The sequence below is a fragment of the Chiroxiphia lanceolata genome, chromosome 12 (assembly GCF_009829145.1).
Source record: "Chiroxiphia lanceolata isolate bChiLan1 chromosome 12, bChiLan1.pri, whole genome shotgun sequence".
Classification (NCBI taxonomy): Eukaryota; Metazoa; Chordata; class Aves; order Passeriformes; family Pipridae; genus Chiroxiphia; species Chiroxiphia lanceolata.
In genome coordinates, this window is record NC_045648.1 from 12,614,662 (window position 1) to 12,636,352 (window position 21,691).

The 21,691-nt window shown below is 40.2% G+C and overlaps 1 protein-coding gene across 14 annotated transcripts in view; it reads right to left on the reverse strand.

Annotated features, from left to right (window-relative positions):
- Positions 1–21,691, reverse strand: part of MYO5A (myosin VA) — a 97,779-nt gene that overhangs the window by 60,621 nt on the left and 15,467 nt on the right. For all 14 annotated transcript variants that reach the window (XM_032700062.1, XM_032700067.1, XM_032700061.1 and 11 more), the window contains exons 2-4: positions 17,492–17,602; positions 16,277–16,448; positions 11,050–11,194 (exon numbers count right to left, since the gene is read on the reverse strand). In XM_032700062.1, the coding sequence (XP_032555953.1) occupies positions 11,050–11,194; positions 16,277–16,448; positions 17,492–17,602 (428 nt within the window). The remainder of the gene's footprint in view (positions 1–11,049; positions 11,195–16,276; positions 16,449–17,491; positions 17,603–21,691) is intronic.

The following is a 21,691-nucleotide window of genomic DNA, read 5'->3' on the forward strand; positions in this document are numbered from 1 at the left end:
CTTGACAAATAGAAGAATGAAAACACATTACAGAATAAATAACTGATAATTTAAAGTACTGTTATCTATGACAAAAATAATGCAGAAACAGATTTTTGCACAGGCTGGTAATTTTTAAAGAAAATTTTGCTTTATCTACAAAATTCTGTCGGCAGGCAATATGTTTCTGAGGAAATTCACTGTCAGAGTGCCAAAGCAGAATAGATGTAGACTTACCTAACTCCTGGAAGCTTGAGATTACAGCCTACATACCAGCAGGGCTTTTTCATGCTTTGAAAAAGTGCTGCAAAATTTAACACTGAAGACAGCTTCTGCTCAAAGGAGGTTCAGCTTTGAGGAAAACAGAGTGCAGCAAACTGACTTGAGATACCTTACACGCAGAAAAGGGTTTTGCAGATTATGAATGAAATGACGATGCACAAGAAACCAGCAAGTGGTTTTAAAAAAACAACCTTGCTTTCAAGAGGTGAAAAACACCTTTTGTTAAGGATGTACATATATCCTAATGCAATGCTTCTAATAGCACTGACTACTACTAACTTTTAATTCTGTATTTCATGGAAATCTATGGTAGATGCTTTCAGAAGAGCTCAGGATGAAGGAACTGCTACTCCCATGAGGTCACAGCTGTCAGATAAACTGGAAGCAAGAGCAAGACTGTCACTGGGCACCTTCAATGTGTACAGAGCGCTGCAACAACACTGACTGATCATTGATAGCTGTCATCATCCAAGGCAGCTTTTAATGATTTCAGTTGACCAATGGAAAAATTGAGGCAAAAAAGAAAAAACAGTGCAAGAAATGAAACATTGAAGTTACTAACATTAAAGGCAGAGTTGTCAATTTTCAAACAATTTTCATTCAAGATCACTGCACCCACTTAAGCTGGTTCCCACAAAAATCAAAACAGCTTACTGCATCAAAGCCATTACCTCCACAGCAAACTGTCCAAACAGATCAGGATAATCAAGACATATAGACTGAAAAATCCCTACAGATATCTTTGTTTACCTTCTTCCTCTATACCAACTGAAATTTCCTCTCTGAAGCAGGAACACTAAAACAGTTAAAAACCTCTCCATCAATAAGCATTTCAGAAGGGATTAAAGAAGCCTGGAGCTATTCAATTTAATCATCAAAGCACAAGACTGTTTTTGTGCTTTTTTTGCTTCCTACGACTCATGCATCGGATGTACCACTTGATCTTGTCTTTCAGACTCATGACTCCACAGTAAATAATGTCAAATAAATGTATATAAGCACACACACCACAAAAACATCAGCCTGGGAAAACAAATGAAAGGAATACAGAACTACTGACAAAAAAAGTCACACAGGAATTATTGATATCAATCTCAATATTCCTATCAATTCATTCCTACCCAAGCTACCAGCATCTCCCCCTGGAAAAAGTGTATCATTAACAGCTGATTTTAAAAGATTCTGATATGGACTTTGAAATGCTCGCCTGTGATGAACTACATCAAAGTTGAGTTGTCTCAATGTCATAGCACAGATGAGATTGGCAGAAAAGATCAGAGTGTAATATCCTCAATATATCATGAAGAGAGGAAATAACAGGGCAATTTGATGAGAAGAACATGAGTACTTTGCCTTTGATCCTAAATCATCTATGTTCGTTAACCTTGAGGACACTGCCAAGGTGCTGATGCTTTTAAGGAAGCTTTTTGTCAAGGTGATTTGAAGGCCACCACCTTCAGGACATATTCCCCCCTCAGTGCTAAAAGGTTAAAATAAGTCTACTACCTTTTTTTTTTTTTTTTTTTGTGGAGTTGCTACTGACTTATTCTTTTCCTTTGGAATAAACAAGTTTAGGTTATGGCTAAGGGCACCAACCCCATTGCATATGACAGTTTCGTTTTTTATTTAACTCAAAACAGCACAAACTGCTGCTGAAGGCCTGATCCTGAGATCTTCAAACATTGAAATCTCCTACTGTTTCAATGCAAGAGCACAATAAATAGCTTTTACTTAATCCAGCAGTGAGAGTCTGGTCTCCTTTATCTCACTGCTGTTCTTCTACTGCAGTTGTGCGGTGATAAGGTGGACTTGTAAGCCTGAAACTGCTTTACATTTTCAAAACAGTGAATTTTGAATGATCAAAGTACCTGACATAAACTCCCAGGGAAGGAACCTGTGACTCAGGGAACATTTGGGACAGATCCTGTCCTCAGCACACACACATAATTACCACTAACATCAATGTGCGTCATACCCATCGAAGACAGAAAAGGAACTTAGTGCTTTGCCATCCTACAGCTAAATTATGGCAGCAGGATAAACAACCCAAGAAAATAACTTAAAAACTAATGACACTGCTGAAAGGTCAGAAGGCCAGATCGGATTCACTCTGAAATGCTGTCAGGTTTGAAATCTTGCTGTACTTCCATCAGCTGCAGCTGCTCTGACAGCCATAGGATTAACCAGGGACCAACAAAAACCTAATTTAAGCTTTGTTTCATGCTATACACTCTACACCATAAAGTAGATTTCCAAACCCCTCAAGGATACACATACATACATCTGACATGATTTAATGTCTCCAGCAATACAAACAGAACTCTGACCTAAGTAAATATCCTATTTTTTGCAATCTCTGAGCATCCCCATTGCATGTTCGTGGCAGCATATGACTAAAATAACCTGCAGTATCCACAGTTGGAACATTCACACGTCTTTGTATCTGAGAGCATGACTAAAAAAAACCTGTATAATAATTACTGTTTTCCCTCCATGAGGCTCTCATAACAAAGCCAAAATAAATGAAGTTTACACAATGCCACTTACAATAAAAGCAGCGTGGAAGTGTTAAATATTATTGTAACTGCTTTACTGATGTTCTCAAATAACTCAGAAGTACTGCTGTTGATCAAAGAATCACAGAATAGAAAAATACATCTAATACTGCACATGTTCCAAACAGCTCAATCAGTCTTGGAATAATTACCCACAGAACAGATTTTGAACTCCTTTTTGTGAAACCCATCAGATTTCATCAGGTATCAATACAAAGGCAAGAGTTCCCTGTAGTATTGAATGTTTTGTGAGTTTCACAGAAAGTAGCTTGATTAACTCATTAAGAAATTTAGGAAGGACTTCCCAGCTGCAAGTGGCCAGGCCCAGCAGGCTAAAGGGAGCACTGTCTCCAAGGGACTGGCATCTTCCAATGCAGGAAAGAGGATGCAGCAGACAAATGCAGGGAAAAGAATAAAGCACCAGAAGGACAAATCCATGGTATAAGATGAATAAGGTTTTGCACAACTCATCTGAAGGCTCACTAAATAGGTCTGATTTCAATAAATGTTGAAATAAATAGAGTGCTTCCTAAAAATATCAGTAATCGTAAACTTGAAACCAAAATATACTTTTTTTCCTAGGACACACTTCTTTTTTCAGCTCAAAATGTGGTTTGGGGAGAGATACAAGGGGGGTTTTTTTTGCAGACTCACCAGTCCATGCTCTCCCCAAGACCCTTCCTCCCAGCCCCCTGCCAGGGTAAGTCCCAGGTTCACTCTTTGGGCCATTTTGCTCCACTTTTCTGTGATGCTCCCACTGTCACAGTTACTCGTTTTTCTAAAAGACCAAAAGTGCTTCTACACTAATCCTAAAATAAAAGGTAGCTGTAAAACCCACCAGTGCTGGGAGGTTTAACACGAGTCAATGCAATATATTTAGCTTCACCTTTGCCTAAGGGCGGTGTTGTGTGGCAGCAAACATGCTCAGCCACACTCCTTCAGCTCAAAGGCCTTTGAAACTCAGCCCAGGGCATGCAGCATCTGTTAGAAGCCATTATAAAACCTGGCAGCTCTACAAACCCAGGATTTGCTTTTCAAACAGAAGTAATTTAACTGTTCAATAAATAAATAAATAAATAAATAAATAAATAAATAAGCAAGAATTCATTCAGCAGTTTTCTAATGCTCTTGGACTGATGCAGAGCAGCAGCAGCCAGCTCCAGGCTGCCTTCTTGGCACCTCTAACATCGAGGGCAGGAGGCAACATCTTGTCCTTCATCAACCTTCTGAACAAACTACTTTAATAACACAGCTCTTTGCAGCCCTAAATAAATTCTGTTATTCCCTGCTTCTGGATTTGGGTGGTGACCTCCCTAACATGGGAAAGCACCCTCCTTTGTCCTCCTACTTTCCAACTGCTTCCTCGAGCCCACATTGCACAGGTACACCCCGCCATTCTCTCCACTGCTGCTGAGCCCCTCTCCCTGGGAGGTGACCTTCCTCTGGAAAAGTTCTTCCCTGCAGTCAGGCAGCCCTGACAAGTGCCACCCCAGCGCTCCACCTTCACCCCTACTGCAGGAAACCCTTTCCCTTAATTTTTGAAGTTTCCTTCTTGCAGTGCTGCTTTGAACAGCAGGCACAGCCCCTCCTTGCCTGCAGAGCAGTGTCATCACAGCGTTCCCAGTGCCGAAGCCTCCAAATCCACTTGTATTGGCACATCCCAAAAGGTGTGGCCTGACACAGATACTTTTTCCACCCTCAAAGGGCTGGTGTGTGGACTGACAAAGTAACTGTAAAACGCCCAGAATGTGCAAAGTGCTATGTAAGTGCTCAGGATTATTATCAGAGACTAAAGCACTTTGAACCGTTCTGTGGCGATGTGATGGGGGGAAAACAAAAGCAATGAAAAAGTGAGTCACTGGTGCTTTCACCCCAGGAGCAAGTGTCACTTCTCACACAGAACAGCAGCCACACTTCTGGGTCTGTTGCACCTGCACACCCTGTACCCATCAGTTTACTTTGTCTATCTGGATCTAACATGCTCTGGCCTGACACATCCCAGTCTTCATAGGTGCCATGCATTAACGATTCAGAGGATTCTCCAGCTGCAACCTTGAGTCACAACAATTGCTCCTGACTAAGCAGTAAATTAATTCTTTGTAAAATCATTCACTTTTAATAGTCATGAAGCATCAGTGCAATAAACTATGTTCTTTAATCATATTTCTAAACATATTTCCAGTTCAGCTTGTTCTTTTAAGACTAGCAGCATTTCTCACCGACATCTTTAACTGCTGGAGAAAAGAGGATGTTCTGAGCACAGGACAGGGACTGGAAGCTCAGTGCCTGGGACCAACCGTGGGCTGATCCAGGCACAGCCATAGCACACCACCTCTGCCTTACTTGTCTTCTGTACAAGTAGAAATTGATACACCCGTACTAGAGGACAAAGACTTTGGTGAATGCTTGTAAAGTGTCTGGAACACATGAAATCTCCTGTGAAAGCAAATGTTATTATGCAATAGTTGTTACCTGGTACAGAGACCCCTTAATGCTGCAGGAAAGAAAGGCATGAAAAGTACAGCATGCTCATTTTTGTACATCGAAAGCATTGAACTGAACTGTTGCACTATCAGTTATGTACTTTATTCTCACGTATCTTATTGTCAAGCTGATGTGATTGAGGCATCAGACACAGGACCAGGACTTTCAATTCAGGGGCTCTGTGCCCTCCTTTTGCTGCCTTGCTGAACTCAAAGTTGCCTTCCCACTCCTCATGCCCATTTCAACTTACAAAATGGAAATACTGATACTAATCTCTTCTGTAGAGGACTTTGAAATCTGCTCATGGAATGTGTCAAACAAAAGTGAAATATTACTGTTACGCATAACCTGATTTCTCACAAGTCTGTTCCAGCTGCAAACTCAGACACTCCAAAACACCTCAGGTTGTTAAGCATCTTTGCTCCTCTTCAACAAGAGTCTGGTAAAAGCATTCTGTAATACTCTCACGACCAGAAGATGCACCTTTTTTTTTAATTAAAAAAAATGCACCACTTGCCACTGTAATTGTACCCAGGAAACACACCTCTTGACTGTAAAAACGTCAAAAGGGGAAAAGACCATGAATTGTTGGTAACATCTCCCAGCACATACAAATGAAGAAAACTGAGGTCAGCACATGCTACAAACCCATGACAGATTGCACTCCAGAGGAGCACAAAGATGAGCCAGCACTATGCAACTGATTTATCCAGGGATTAGTCAGAGGTCGCTCCTGCAACAGTTCAGGAAAGCTCATTGCTTAGCTACCAGCAGGACACCTCACATGAACTCCAGCTTCCAGCTAGGACCATACTTAACCCTTTTGTTGCCTAAAAACAATCACTGCATAGAGAAGTAGGTCCCTTATGCTATATCAAGTTGATTCCCCCACCTGCTGTCTTGTACCTGTAACATCACGAAATGTCAGACCCAAAATCATCTCATCAGAAAGGACCATTTTCCCCTTTTCATTCTAATCTTAACGTCAGAAGCCCCAAAATACCACTTCTTTTCAAGGTAGATATTTAATTTAAGAAGTCCTATGTCAAGGTCAAAAGTGGAAGAAGGGTGTTGTATGTTTGTCCAGCACCCACTGCAGCAGGCTCTCATTCCGCTGTTAATCATCCCCTTCCTGACTTCTGCCAGGGGAGAACAGAGTATCCATTTATCACTGGGAAGCAAAGCAGCAGCTGATCAGATGTGCATTTTTATAAGAGGACATAATCTTGGGATGCCTAAGGTAACTGGAGACTGTCAGTCAAGTCACCTGCTTTTAAAACACCTACTCAACTGCTCACCAAGCTTTCTTTTGAACAAAAAGTGATAGAAAGAAACCTTCCTGTAGGTGAAAGCCATCAGGCACACATGCTGAAAATCTGACAAAACAGAGAGGCAGCCTGCTGATTACAGGTAATTTAATGAAAAGATACACACTAACATTGAATAAATCATTATATTTTGTCCAAATTGAACAAAGCAAAACTTTGGAAATTGACACTTTAAACACTGTTGCTTTCCACACTGGTATTCATTAAGTTTTATATGGATCTCATCAGTATGTAATTCTGTTTGCAAACATTACTTTCAACTTGCACTATGCTAGACAACTTTACTAATTAATCAGAAGGAAATCTCACAGTTAATTTATTAAATTGAATCTGCTGTATCCGTCATCAACCACAAGTAGGATGGAATGAATCAGACCAACAAAGTGCTGATAAAAAAATTCATTATCTTAATTACTGCAATATACCCTTACTAGGCAGGGGAAGGAATCCTGTGCAAGAGTGATTTTGAACTTCTTTCCCTAATTGTGTTAGGACACTGGTAATCATAAGTCTCACACATTAATGCAGGTCTCATGCAATTCTTAACAGTTTCAAGAGTATAATCATCAGTGTCTTACTGCAAACCATACAGCTAAAAATGGAGGCTTCTTTGAATTACAAAGAAAATGAGCCACCCCTGCTGATGGTTATGATTCCTACTGAAGTTGTAATGGTTCCCAAAAAAAACAGAGGAAGAGACCTGCTCCAAACCCTCATACCTGTGGTCTGGAGGCTCATACAACCCAAACCAACACAGTTACTGGTAAGTATGAAGCACACATAAACCTAAGTCTAACAGAATTAAAGTGCAGTTGTGAAACTAGTTCATTGCTTGTTTTGGGCACAGCAGAGGAAAGGTGTTGGAAACAAAGCTGTCAGTCTGTGCAGAGGAGCCACAGGAGATGGAGAGAGAAAAGGAAAAAGGTACAAAGGCACAGATGAGAAGGAAGGAAGAGAAAGGAAGAGCAGGGGAGAAAAGAAATAATAATTCCAAGTGAGATTAGTCTTAAAAGAGCTGTACACATCTTCCTGCACTGAAAAAGACAAGAAGCTACCGAGCAAACAGTAACCACTTATTTCACTGTCAGCTATGTCACAGTGTCACAGATGAGCCTTGTTCCTTTCCACTAACCCTCCACTGGAAACTGCTGATGGAACTGCTGTTGGAAGAGGCAATACTGGCTGCTAAAAGGGGCCCACCACCCCACAGCCACAAATACCACATCATTTGGCTTCCACTGCACAAGAAATGCCACATGCAAAGGTATCCTGCTTTACACTGCAGTTAACCCCAAGCAGTTGCTGAATATAATTTTTCATGCCAGATGTGTGCTCCAACCATGGCATTCCAGTGGTCAACATTTTTGCACTGTATTTTTCTGAGCATGCAATGCAAATATTTATGGTGCAATCACGAGCTTTCCTGATTGCTGCCATGGGGCATTTTCTTCAGATGAAGACTACACAGATCACTTAGTTATAACCATGCACACAGAAGGACTTTCTCAGCACAGCAGATAAATTAATGGAGCTGGAAAGAACAAATTCTAAATCACTAAATTACAAATTAACAAGAAGACCTAAGGAGTAAATATTTAGAAGAGCTCCCTGAAGCCTTACGGATAGGAGCATCATGACTATTCCAGTGATCATTTAAACATGGAGTTAGGAAATACTATAAACAAGAGAAAAATAAATCTCACCAATTTCATGCATAAATGCAGATTAATGCCGTATGAGTAGCTACCATATGAATATTCAATGCACTTATTAAAGCATTAATAAAAGTCACAGACAATCTGATTTCCATTTTTAAATAACCAGCTGTAGAAATGTAAAACTGCACACTTTTTTTCTTTAACGTCATAATTCAGAAATAACAGGTGATTTGTTCAGAGGGTAGAAGGTATTGGTGAAGTTAAAGTACTGTCAGTCATAAAAGAATAACAAATTGTTTCTAACATGTAGTCACACAAAGGAATTAATTAAATAATGCAGAAGGATTATTTAAGATAATTTCCGTGGTTATATAATTTCTCATCATTTGTTTCAAAAACGAACTTCTACCGCATCTTATTCGTTGTTATTCAGGACAGAATTGCCGGAGGGTGCAGTGAGAGCTGGAGAGCAGGCAGTTAAAACAAAAAGGAAAAACCACAGTGGAAACTCCAGCCAAAATCTCAGTCCCCCAAGTCTTCTCCTGAGAGCAGAGAGTGCCAGTGATGGCAGACAGACAGCTCCATGGCACAGGCTCCAGCTAACAGGCCACAGAACACAGGCAATGCAGCAACTTGAAATTTCAGCACCAGTGAGAGCTAAGCCCCCTCCACACAGTGGTAGAGTCAGCCAGTGGAGAGAGATCCCTCTTCAACCTCTTACATCCACTGGTTAATATTAAGAACGAAAATTCTGGGAATTTGGATGACATCCCTCACTGACATATAACTGCTGGTCCCTGTACCGTGCCTCAGACATAAAATAAGGCTAATAAATTATTTTGTAGAGCTTTTAGAGGGACTTGAGCAGCAAGCCTGTATAAAAGAGCAGTGATGAAAGAGCCATGATACAGATGTGCCTGTCATTACACACAGTTCTGCCTTTGTATTTCTGTACCAGATTGTATGTCTATTTTCTCAGTAAAAAGGAAGTAAAGCAAATATCTCTGCCACTCGACAGCGCAGACGTAGGGTCGTCCTGGTTTCAGCTGGAAGAGAGGCAATTTTCTTCCTGGTGGCTGGTGCAGTGCTGTGTTTTGGATTTAGTACAAGAATAATGTTGATAACACAGAGATATCTTGGTTGGTGCTGGGCAGTGCTTACCTGAAGTCCAGGACTTGTCAGATTCTCATGCTCTGCCAGTGAGCAGGTGCACAGGAAGCTGAGAGGGAGGACACCCGGGACAGCTGACCCGAACTGGCCAGAGGGATTTTCCATACTGGGGAAGGTCATGCCCAGTATATAAACTGGGGGGAGTTGGCTGTGAGCAGCTGATGGCTGAGGGCTGCTGGGGGACACGCTGGGCATCGGTCAGCGGGTGGTGAGCAATTTTACTGTGCATCACTTCTTTTTCTTGGGTTTTTATCCCTTTTTCTCTCTCTCCTTTTCATTATTATTGTTGTTGCCGTTGTTATGATTTTATATTATTTTACTTTATTTCAATTATTAACCTGCTCTTATTTCAACCCACGAGTTCCTCCTCCCCATCCCAGTGCGAGAGGGAGGGAGTAAGCGAGCGGCTGTTTGGTACTTAGTTGCTGGCTGGAGTTAAACCACAACAAGAGTATTTTTGAAATACTCTTTTGAATAGTCATAAAATGCTGTACTGTATTGTACTGTTTTCTTCTGAAATTATCAATTATGTGGGTATTGTGAATCACTGTATTCAGATATACACCTGATTAACTTCACAGCCTAGGGAGTATTTTATTCATTCTAGTTCTTATGCAGATTCTTAAATGAACAGATAGCTAATTTCAAAGAGGAAGATTTTATCGTTTTCAATCCATTCTCCCCTTGCCTCCCCCACCTGCAGTATAGCTTAAGGGTCATCACAATTAATCCAGAGATCTCCCTCTGTTTTACTTGACTAATTTAATCACAGGCTATACTGTCAACAAGGAAAACTGTATCAATAGCTGGCAGCTATCCAGCGAGGATATCAGGGACCATCTTGTTAACCAAAGTCCATACCACAGTAGCCCAAAAGATCTTTATCCTGAAACGAAATATTTCAAAAGCTCCCCAAACTGCAGGCTCTTGGGGTGAAGGGGAAGAAGTTTCTGATAACCACTGCCCTTGGGCGACAAGTTCATTTCATGCAACATCTAAAGAAATGAGGATTTCCTGCACAGCTGTTACAGTGTCCTTAGAGACTCAGTTTTCAGGCGCTCTGTGCCATCGTCCCTCTGCTCCCTCTTAATTCTAGTCAACAACAGCCACAGGCAGATTACGTAGCTGGGACATGACCAACACGACCAGGAGCCTATAATAGCACTCATAAGCCGAGTGATTTCTTTTCTCTTGTCAGTATGACATATAAATACAAAACAGCCAAGAATATGGCACCTTTCTCTTTAATAATCCACTGTGGATTAAAAAGTACCTCCTCATTTTGCTAATCAAAGTAAAACAACACAATCATATAAAGCACATATAAAGCTAATTTTAGCCCTAAATACTGACGAGATCTGTGGTAATTCCTGTTAACTGTCAGTGGCCATGATCTCCACAGCACTTATAATGCTTTACTGTTCACTAACTTAGGCAACTTATCCTCTTGTGAAATGTACTAAAGCACTGGATAAAAGATGGATCTTGCAAAATATTTCACAAGCTATAAATTAAAGAGAAGGCCGTTGGCCAGCAACTTTGTTCTATTCCTTTCAGAAAAACAATGACTCAAAAGACTTGTGGTGTACAAACCTGGCCATCTGCTTGTATGCTTCCTCAGCCACTGCAAAGATATGTGGATCCATATCCCCCATATTTTGGCCACTGTATGCATTGATGATATCTTCGCCATAGATGGGCAGCTGTTCATAAGGATTTATGGCCACTAAAACGATACCTACAAAGGAAAGGAAACAAAAGGAATTATTAATAGTTGTTTCAAAATAAACGCAACCAAAAATGGCTTTAACATCAACTATTGTTCAAACCTTTCTAAAAATACTAACTAAAGAATAAGGATCTGATATTACTGACTTCAACAGATATTTATTGACTACAGTTTCGTGTATAAAAAGTGTCACAAGAGTTTACTTCCACTCCCCTTTGGTAAACACATCAGGGATAACTTTTTACTTTTTCTCTCTATCTGCCTTTTCTAGCTAGCATGCACAAAACAGATTGAGAATGTGTCAAATTGAAACTGCCTGTTTGGTGCAGTAAATCAGTGCATGTGCATTGTACTTCCCTGTGTTTTACTGTGAATTACAGCTGATACTGTGATTTGTGAATTATAATGACCTTGCTGACTGCCAGTTCGGGTATGTGACTGTGTTAACCCTTCAGCTGTCGTACTGTGCCCAGGAATAACTCCTTCAGTTTTTGTGACAAGCAACAAAGTAGAGACATGGTGTAATCTCTGCCAGTCAGGCAGGACAACCTCCTGCTCAAAGGGATCAGAAAATCCAAACAGTAGGGATTTCATAGGGTTAACAGAGTGTGATAAAGTCATGTCAGGAAATTAGGTAATTACAGCTCTAGAAGGCTTCATAAAACATTTATCTTGCACATCTGTGTGTGTAACTACTTACACCTTCCATTTTCTTCCATTTTCCATATCAATTTAACACATATCTGGTTTTGTTAATATCATTCATCATTACAGCACTTCTGAACTCATGCCATTCTTTCACTCTCCCCACACAGGAAAACTTAAGTCTTACTCTGTACAAACTTCCTAGACACAAAGTGAGACCTCAAATGCTTTTGGAAACATTTTATTTTTCATGAGAATTGAGAACTGCTCTGCCCACAGGGATAATCTGACAAAGATTCCTTACACATCTCTCTCCTGCAGCATTTACAATGGGTAGGGAACACTTATTTGCTCCATGTAGGGGTGAAAACACTGATCACTGCCACGTGAGACCCAGCTGTGCCAGACATACTGTGCTCTCCTCACATGGCAATTCCTCCTCACCTTGACAGTGTGATAAGGGGGGGAAAATAGAAACTCTAGTTTTAACTGTGGACATTTTAAAAATATAATTTCTTCTTACATATATGTGTTCTGGTGCCTAAAAGTGACAATGCAGGTGCAGATGGCTGCACAGTGACTACAGCAAGCCTGATACACATGAGCCTTGGACAAGTCATCCCCGAAGAACCTGCACCAGAAGCGTTTCCATAGCACTCAACTCGCTTCTAAATTTGCTCAGAAATTCAGCCTTACATGCACAGGCTTCCTCAGTGCAGATCTCAGCTCTCTGCTCTGTGCAGATCACAGTGTTGTGATGTTTATCTAAGAAATTTTCTATCGAAAAACTGGGAGAAGGGAAATGAAAGCATCTACAGTCTGGCACTGCTGCTGGGAGCATTATCCCACTTTTAAATCCTGTCATGCATTTATATATCAAGTACAAGCCATAGCAAAAACATTATAAACAACAGAATATATTTCAGGAACAGATCTGAGAGATCTCAATCCATTTCCTCATATATATGGCAAGTTTAATGTCTCGACACGCCCATGCAGGGAGAGGCTGTGTTTTTCCATCAGCCATGACTTCACTGAAATGACTCAGGAACTCCAGTGAAAAGTCTCTATAAACATTTATGCCAAGTTCTAGTGCTGTAATGAAGACCCAGAAAATAAGAGGGGGGTTAGGGAGGGGAAGCAACCTCAGTACTAGAAGACTCGAGGAATATTTTCCATGTTGATGTTTAACATCTGCCCATTGTAACCGTGAACAAGTAGTAAAAAACGAAGTACGGCTGCACCACCAAGCTGAGCCTCCCAGGCTTGCAAGTCTCATCCAAGAGACTTAAAAAAAAAAATCTGTGTGAGACTTCAGACAATTCCCTCCTGCTTTTGGCTATGCTGGCAAAAATAAACCCTTGAATTCAAAAAAAGCAGCCCCGTGACAAGTCTCCATCATATTAAAACATTTAACTTTAGTAGCGATCTGTAAAATCAACGAGCAACTACCATCCGGAAATAACCAAAACTAGTGAGTTAGGAACTATTTGCTTTCTGCAGAAATCTGAAATCAGTCTGTCTCACAGGGCTTTAATCCAGATTAATTTACATATAACTTCTCTTTATCTCCACTAAATCATATTGCTATTTTAAGAAATATGGCCTTTCCTAAATCAGATTTATGTGTGTTTTTGTTCCTACAGTTACACTAAACTGAACTCTGGCTACTCTTTGTGCCATTCCTCTTATATATAGCCAAAGTAAGTGCATCTAGTTCTTTTATCTTGAACGTACTTACCCATCTGAGGCCATATTGGACATAAACATAAATAATTTAATAATTTAAATTAAAGTTCACTCTCCTGCACAGCAGGCAGTACTTTTTACTAATCTGAACTAACCAGCAGTATTCACTGAGTTCTCATCACAGTTATAGCAGTTTTTCCATGTAAGTATTCAAATTTTCCTTTGTAACTTTTCAACCTCCTTCATTAATTCCTCAGTTCATATTCCCAATAGTAAAGCAAAGTTATAAATCACCTCTGACTTGCCAGTGAAAAACTGACTTGAAATTACAAAATCAGGTTTTCTGTTTAAAAGTTTGCATTACTTCAAGGTGAAATTTTGAAGAATTTAATATCCATTTGACATATTACACTAAGACAGCATGGTTGAATTCATTTCTAGGGCCCTGGACATCCATCCATCCATGCATTTCAGTTCTAGTTCTGCTGGTTGAGAATAATGTTACCCTGATTCTCTTGGTGGATTGAAGTGGTTTTAATTTCCTTTGGGCTACATCAGCTGTGTTAGCTGAAACCACCTTCACGGGGTATTTAAACTAACCTGGCTAATGTGTGAGTGAGATTAAGGAGGCAAATGCAGTCCCTCCTGCAGGCAGAGCTCTAAGGCAATAATCTTTGCAGAGGGGAAGTAACCTCTGCTCACGCTGGAAACTGATGGAGAAGTTTGCAAGGTGGATGTCTGTGGCCAAAGGATCAGGTTTTTAAAGGCTGGCATGCCAACTCTATTTTCCTTAGTTTATAACATAACATACACTGCCTACATCCCAAGAGAATAAATCCACAGCACACTGTTCCTCAGCAGGGCTGAACCTCCATCACAGCCTTCTCCTTGACCACCAGGAACTCCCACCCCACTGGATCCACACGTTTCTGACAAACCCACATGCTGCTCCCAGAATCACTTGAGTCTTGCTTGGAAGCAAACCAGCTGACCAAGCTCTACCACCCCAGGCCCTCTGGCAGACCCATCTTGAAGAGCTAAAGGCCTTCCAGCCCCATGAGAAATGATAAAACCAGCCAAAAACACCACTACAGCTGCACTGGGGAAAACATGAAACGTGCTGTTTTCACGTTTTCCCAAACACAGTGAAACACAACTAGCAGACAGCACATTCCTTTTGAAAGCCTTTCAAATGCTGCCAAACACAGAGCGTGTTGCAAGCAGCCAGAACACAGCCTGGGCAGAGTGTCTGATGGGAGGGGCATGGTGGTGCTTAGCAGGCATGAGACCACCAAACTGAGACTGAAAACCCCTTACAAGCTCAGGCCATGAGACTCCAGTTGCACAAAAGCCCTTTCACAGAAGAGCTTTGCCGTGGGGGCACTAGGGAGAGAAACACAGATGATGTCTCCACTGGGGGAACTGAGGTGGTTTCCCAGGGCTGGGACCACAACACGCACACTCAGCTGGGGCTGCCCAGAGAGGCTATGGTGTATCTCCAGGCATCACTGATGATACTCCAATACTCTGATACTTTGACTGGTCCAAGCCCTGAGCAACCTGATCTGGTCAGACCTGTTTTAAGCAGGGAGCTTCACTGAAGACTTCCAGAGGTCTCCTCCAACCTAAATTATTCTGTGCTCTGACTGCATGATGGGATGAGATGTGGTATGAGTCATCTCCCACTCCTACAGGAGTGAAGTCTGGCTGCAAGTAGGGGGTGGCAAAGTCTGATGCAGTCCCCTGTGATCTGGCCACTGCTGAGAGCAGGACTGGGAACAGATGCAGTCTGCTGAGAATCTGCAGATTAGGAACAGCCGGAGTGAGCAAAATGCGGCAGGATGTTAATGCCTGCAGTCTGTCCATCACAACATGTTTAACGAGCTGCTTGTCATAGCTCTCCAAACCCATCACCATGGGTGGAGCTGTAGCAGATGTCAGAAATACAGATAAGCTAGAGACATATTTAAAAAAAATCACAAAGTTTAGGTATACTGAAAGGTTATATTAAAAGCCAGCAATGTGTTTTGACTGAACACTGAGATTTAAAAGAAACATATGCACACAGAGAAAAAAAATCTCAGAAGCATCAAGTCTAAATTTTGAGGCTAAACTACCTCACAGAGCTTTAAAATAGACCACTCAGTTACAATTTTGCACTCATGATAAAAGTGATCATTAAAGCAACTTTTCCCCATTCTGGCCATTTGAAAGTACCACAGGTAATTACAAGTTTGGGTAACCTCTACTGTGAGTTAAATAGTACTTTTAAAAGCAAGATCGATTGTAACAGTGATAGGACAAGCACTGCCTCAGGAACTGTTACCTTCCAACAGATATCTTCCAACAGAGATGGAGGAACAGAGGTTATAGCTGGGCAACAAATTCACCAACCACCAAGGCATCCTGTATCTGCACCCTGTGAGGCCCCTCCTCCAGCCCATGCTGACCTAAGCAAGCCTAAGGGGAACACCAACCAGACAGGAATCCTACTGGCAAGCTAAAATTGCTGAATATACATTTTACAAACAGAGTCCCTTGGGAAGCTAGAGGAACACACAGTGAAGTCAGTTTTCTCTGAACCTTAATACTCTCAAGCCTACATGACCACAAACATGGGGGTTTTCCTAAGAACAGCCCAACATGCCCTATCATTAAATGATTTTAAGGTAAAGGCAGACATATCAACAAACTACTCTCCTCTTCCTGTGTAGGGCATTCTCTGTAAAGATGATGGTATGAAAAGACAGTACTTGCCACAATAGGTATAGATGAGTTTAGAGTCTATAAATCGAACTTTGAGGTTGTGTAGAACGGCAGGTTCGTGGAGATAACTGAGCGCTGTGAGGTCATTTTCACCCACAAGTATGTCAGGGTTTCGCAAGGGAGGGAGTTCCTTTGTCTTCGGGTCTAGGCAATATTCTAGGTCCTGAAAATCAATTGGAGACACTTGCTGAAAGAGCTGCTATTTCCATTTCTAGTGCAGTCCCTCCAGCCATTCTTCCCAGCAAAACATGCCCAAGTTACAAAAACACAATGCAAGATTTAAATTATCTGGTGATTTGATTCAGCTGATCTTTCTCAAAAAATGTCATTTAAAATTTCCTCCAAGGGTTTTCTACACGTACAATGTGCAACTGTATAGAGATGCCATCTTTCTAAACTATTACTTAAGCAAACCCCATGCTTTTGCTGCCATACCTTTTTATTAAATAAACCAAAATACACCGTATCATAAATCTGACCAGTTTTCCCCTGTTATTCTCCTCTTGAGCAGAACAGGCAGGGGAAGCAGACTCCCACCAATCTATAGCCAGCTTCATACACACTAACACAACACAAGAACATTGGTAGAACACTGTGAAGAATGCAAAAACGGAAAAAAATGCTACTTACAGTTTTTGCAGATATAAATTAATCTCTAACACAGATGTTTTAACTGCATCTGTCTCTAGGTCTAAAATCACTTTATTTACCTGCTACTGCCATGACAAAATCCAACTAGAAGGATGTGAGCTTCTTGTAGACATGTCACCATTTTTCAACACAGCATCATTTCCAATGCCCTTAATCCTTGCCCTTTTTATCTTTATTCATTTTCTGATGGTTATGCTCCACCTAAAAGTCACTGTTCCTTCTCTGCACCACTGTTCTCCTAGCAACACTGTTCTCCCTGGAATATCAAACCAGGGTTATAGCTTTGATGGCATAAGTAGAAAAAGGTGATGTGATTGAACATAAGAGACAGTGGATAGAAGCAACTATTTTTAAATCTACTTTAAAAATAAGGCAAAATTTTTGTAACTAAATGGTAAAATTAACACACCAAAAGGCTACAGGAAGTGAGTGGACAAGACTAATTGCACACACCTAAAACCAGATATATTTTGACAGTAGAGCTTCCTGCATTAGGTGCATCTGTCTCTGGTTGAGAACAAGAACAATCAACCTATGAGCAACACACAGACCTACCTTGCCCTCTTCAAGTCGAAGCTGGAGGACTTTATCTCCAGGTTTATAATCTTTGAGAAGTTCTGCTGACTTCCAGACCTCCTCTGGATCAGGGATCCAAACCCTGGCATACTGCAATACAACAATAACAGTAAAAGATCAGTGAGTTGCACTATAGTTAAATCATCAATATACAGGACACCAAAACTGTTTTTCTTTTTCTTTTTTAAATACATGTTTAACAGACAGACCCTTAAGCAAGAAAAGTTAATTAGTACATCTAAGTTGTTCTATTGATAAAAGGCTACACAGGCTTCATTTATTGCCTACACAGACAGAAAAATGCATTTTCCATGCAGAAAGTGTTCCAAGACACACATTCAATGCTGAAAATCTACAAAGAAAAAAAATCAGTGTTTTCAGAGAGATTAAAAGCTCTTTTCTTTGTAGTTACAAATAGAGCAAGCTTAAAATGGTTTATATCCAGGATGCCAAAGGAAAAAAACTGAAAATATTTGGTTGAAAAAGCCTCCAAACAGTAGAAAAAACACCACAGCAAACAAGATTCCCATTAATGGCCATTTTCACCGAAACCTTATTCATAAAAGTAACCCAGTACAAACATATGACTTGTTTTGAAAACCAGAAAGAATATTCATATTTTTGAATGAGTGAAGATATAATGGTTATCTCATATTCAAGAATGAATTAAAGGTGTATGGAAACCATCTAGTTACTTATACAGTTGCATGTACATGCAAAACCACACAAATGAAAACAGCTCTTGAGTAACACAAGGAAAAGACTGTGACACTTTTAATGCATTAAAGCTTCTGAACTTAAATGCCTAGAGAGCACTGAGATCACCCCACACCCACCACCTTTGCAAACGAAACAGGTTCTTGGCTTTAGAGGTATAGTCACTCTCACCTCATTGCAAAACATTCTCAACCCACTAAATTATTTCAAAATAACTACATTGTATTTGTCAAAGCATGGCATTTCATGGCAGAGAAAACTGCATTTGGTCACACAGCTTCACCACCTAATCTTACACAACTTATTTTTGTGTGGCATCCTCTGCCTCAAGGAATGCTGAAGGGGTTTTTTTCCCCTCTTATTAACCCAGTTTTCCCACTACTGAAAATTACAAACTGCTTTTTTCTGTTAGGGATTTTCTGCAGGATTTCATGCCAAACTCCATATTGCTTTCTTGCTGCAAGGCAGGACACGACAAAACGTGTTGCTTTCACCCTTAACACATGGCAGCCTTTAAAGCAGTGCTGCTGCCTTCATCCTGAAAGCTCTCAAACTCCTGAGAAGCTTATGCCACACATATATCAATTCTCTCTACTGAGACAGATAATGAACTAAGTAAATAAAAATTCACTTTCATTGTTCCCATTACACAATATGTCACGCTCCCACACCTGCTCTTTCTTCATCATCTTCACTGGGTGTTAATGACAGCCCTAAGAATCTACTTTATACAAATACAAGAAACTTTTCTCCTTGTAGTAAACTTGTGGTTGTGTGGCTTATTTTTTTCTTTGAGCTTTATTAGTTTCATACCTATTTGTTAGTGTTTTCAGTACAGAAGTGCCACACTATTTCAGTATTTACATAACTTTTCCTCGCTCCCCAAAATATTGACAAATTATTTGAAAAATGAAAGATACCCCAAAACAATTCTTCAGCACATGCTGCTGCCATTCACAGAGCATTGTATATGACAGCAATGGAGGAAAGCAGCAGCAGAAGCCATGATTTGGGCACTTGGATTGGTTGTTTTCAGCCCTGCATCCACAATTCACAAGGTAAGAAACCTTGTTTGAGCTGAAACGAAGATGTGTGCTAACAAGTGTATGTGCAATGCAAGTACAAACCCACAGGAACTACAGAACAGTTCCAAAACAATTAACCAGCACTTGATGACAGAGATGCAGTATTCAAGTACTCAGGAGGAATGTTTTCTTTCCTTTCTGCTTGGTTTTTAAACAAAGGATTCCCTATAAAACTTCATAAATCATAAACTCATGATTTCATATAATAATAATAATTTCAATTCACAATTTTGTATCATAATTTCAAATCATAAAATCAATACTTCATAAACTCCATACACTCAAACATACCACAATGTATCCGCTCAGAGAACTCTCTATTACTAAAAAAAATCCAAAACACAATAAAACAAAATCCTAAAAATCAAAACCCTGCCAGAAATCAGGGAAGTTTTTTTAGTTTAACACAAAGATGCTACAGCATCAGACACAGCTGAAGACTGAATGCATACCACACTTTGACCAGGTTCCACTCCCAAGCTGTAGCAGAAATTTCCCCATCCCCAATATTTCTGATGGGATATTCCTTCCAAGGAATTAACAGAAAGCAAAGCAAATGTAACACGAAAAAGGAAAGCATTTAATTGCTGTCTAGCAAAACAGATTAGCAGGCTGGTTTCCTCTAGGCTACACAAAGAAACGTTTCCTGATGTGAGAAAGGAGCAGCCTGTAAGACACAAATGCTGTTTAACTTGAGGCAGCAAATGCTGTGTAGCAGTTTCTAACTATGTGATCTGTGGCACCACGAAATAGGCACCTTTAATTTATTCAGCTGAAACTGTACATTTTCTACTGTCTAGAGAAGGGAAAGAGAAAGTAGAAAACAGATCACCATAGAAACTGGGTTACTACAGACAGCTGAACCTTCCACATGACATAACCCTACAGATATTGAAGTCATCCTATGAGCAGTAGGCTGCAGCTTTTCATCTCTAGCATCAGTGCCTAGCCTTAAATCCCTGCCAAAGAAAACACCTGGTAAAAAGAACAGGTGGGAGGAAAGAGAGAGATGTTCCTAATTACAAGCACTGAGTCATTTCACAACATTTTCACCTCGTTAATTTAGCAGAATGATTAGCAAAATCAGATTTTCATGCTATCTTTTATATAATCAGTTGACACTAAAATCCCATTGTTGCCTAGCCTGTGGGATTCAACCCTACAGAGGAAAACAAAGCACCACCACTGGTGGAAACAGGACCAAGGGCCTCTCTCTTAGGAAATACCTTACTCTGGTATCTGCTATTCATCCCTCTTTATTTACTAGTATATAAAACCATGTTTATGACAACGTTAAAATAAGACTAAAATAAGACAAACTTCTAGAGACACTGACACAAATCAGCCATCTAAAAAGGAAGTTCTAGTCTAAAAATGACAATAATGTCTAAAATTCTAGCACTGAAATGACAAAAAAAGTTACAGCAAGAATCAAATGAACTTTAGTGTAATCGTGCCTGATTATGATCCATGAATACATTACTATTTATGGTAGTTCAAGGTAAATTTTGAATAAAACTTCTGACAGGGGAGATACAAGTATGATTTACTCAAGGAAAGGCAGTGAAATTAAACTTTACATAAGTATTGCTACCTTTCATGTCAGCCCAAGCTTACCAATAGTGTCACTTGCACTTTATATTTCAGAATTGGTTTGGCTCAAATAAATTTAGCTTTGCTATCCAGATAATAATGTTGTCCTTTCTCTGTGAGTGTGATTCTGGCTCACCACTGATGACTTCTTTCTCTCCTTATTGGAAATGTAGGACTGAAAGAGGCATGGGAAGGACATGCAGCACATCCTTCCACCCTATGACAAAGGCATATCTCCAGCCCAGCATTCAAAGGACCATTCTTTAACCTAAACTCGTTTAAAAGTCAGAGTGAAAATATTAAGAGATACAGATGAGATGCCCTTGAATTCAGAAGGAAAACAAATAATTAAATGCATAGTGACAGGACTATTTCAAATCTCAGTTTCCTGCCTAGACTCTCTTCCAGCCTCATCTGATTAATGTAAAAAACCCCAATATTTCTAAAATCCCATGGAAGTGTGGAGCACCATACTTTGTCCAAGGAAGGACAAGTGGGCTGCTGAAAGACAACGGTTTATTGATATCTACAGAAAGACTCTAAAAGAGTTGACAACAGAAAAGAAACAGAAGTTTTCATGTTTTAATGGTGGGTCAGAAGATTGGCTGGATTATTACAATTTTATATAATAGGAAAACATAATAGGAAAACACAGCATTCTGTCATACCTCATGATTTCTTCTTAGATCACATGAAGAAATCAGCAGACTACAACAATTATCTATCAAATGAGACCATATGACTCACAAAGCCTCTCTTCTGAGATATTAACCTCCTGAAGTAC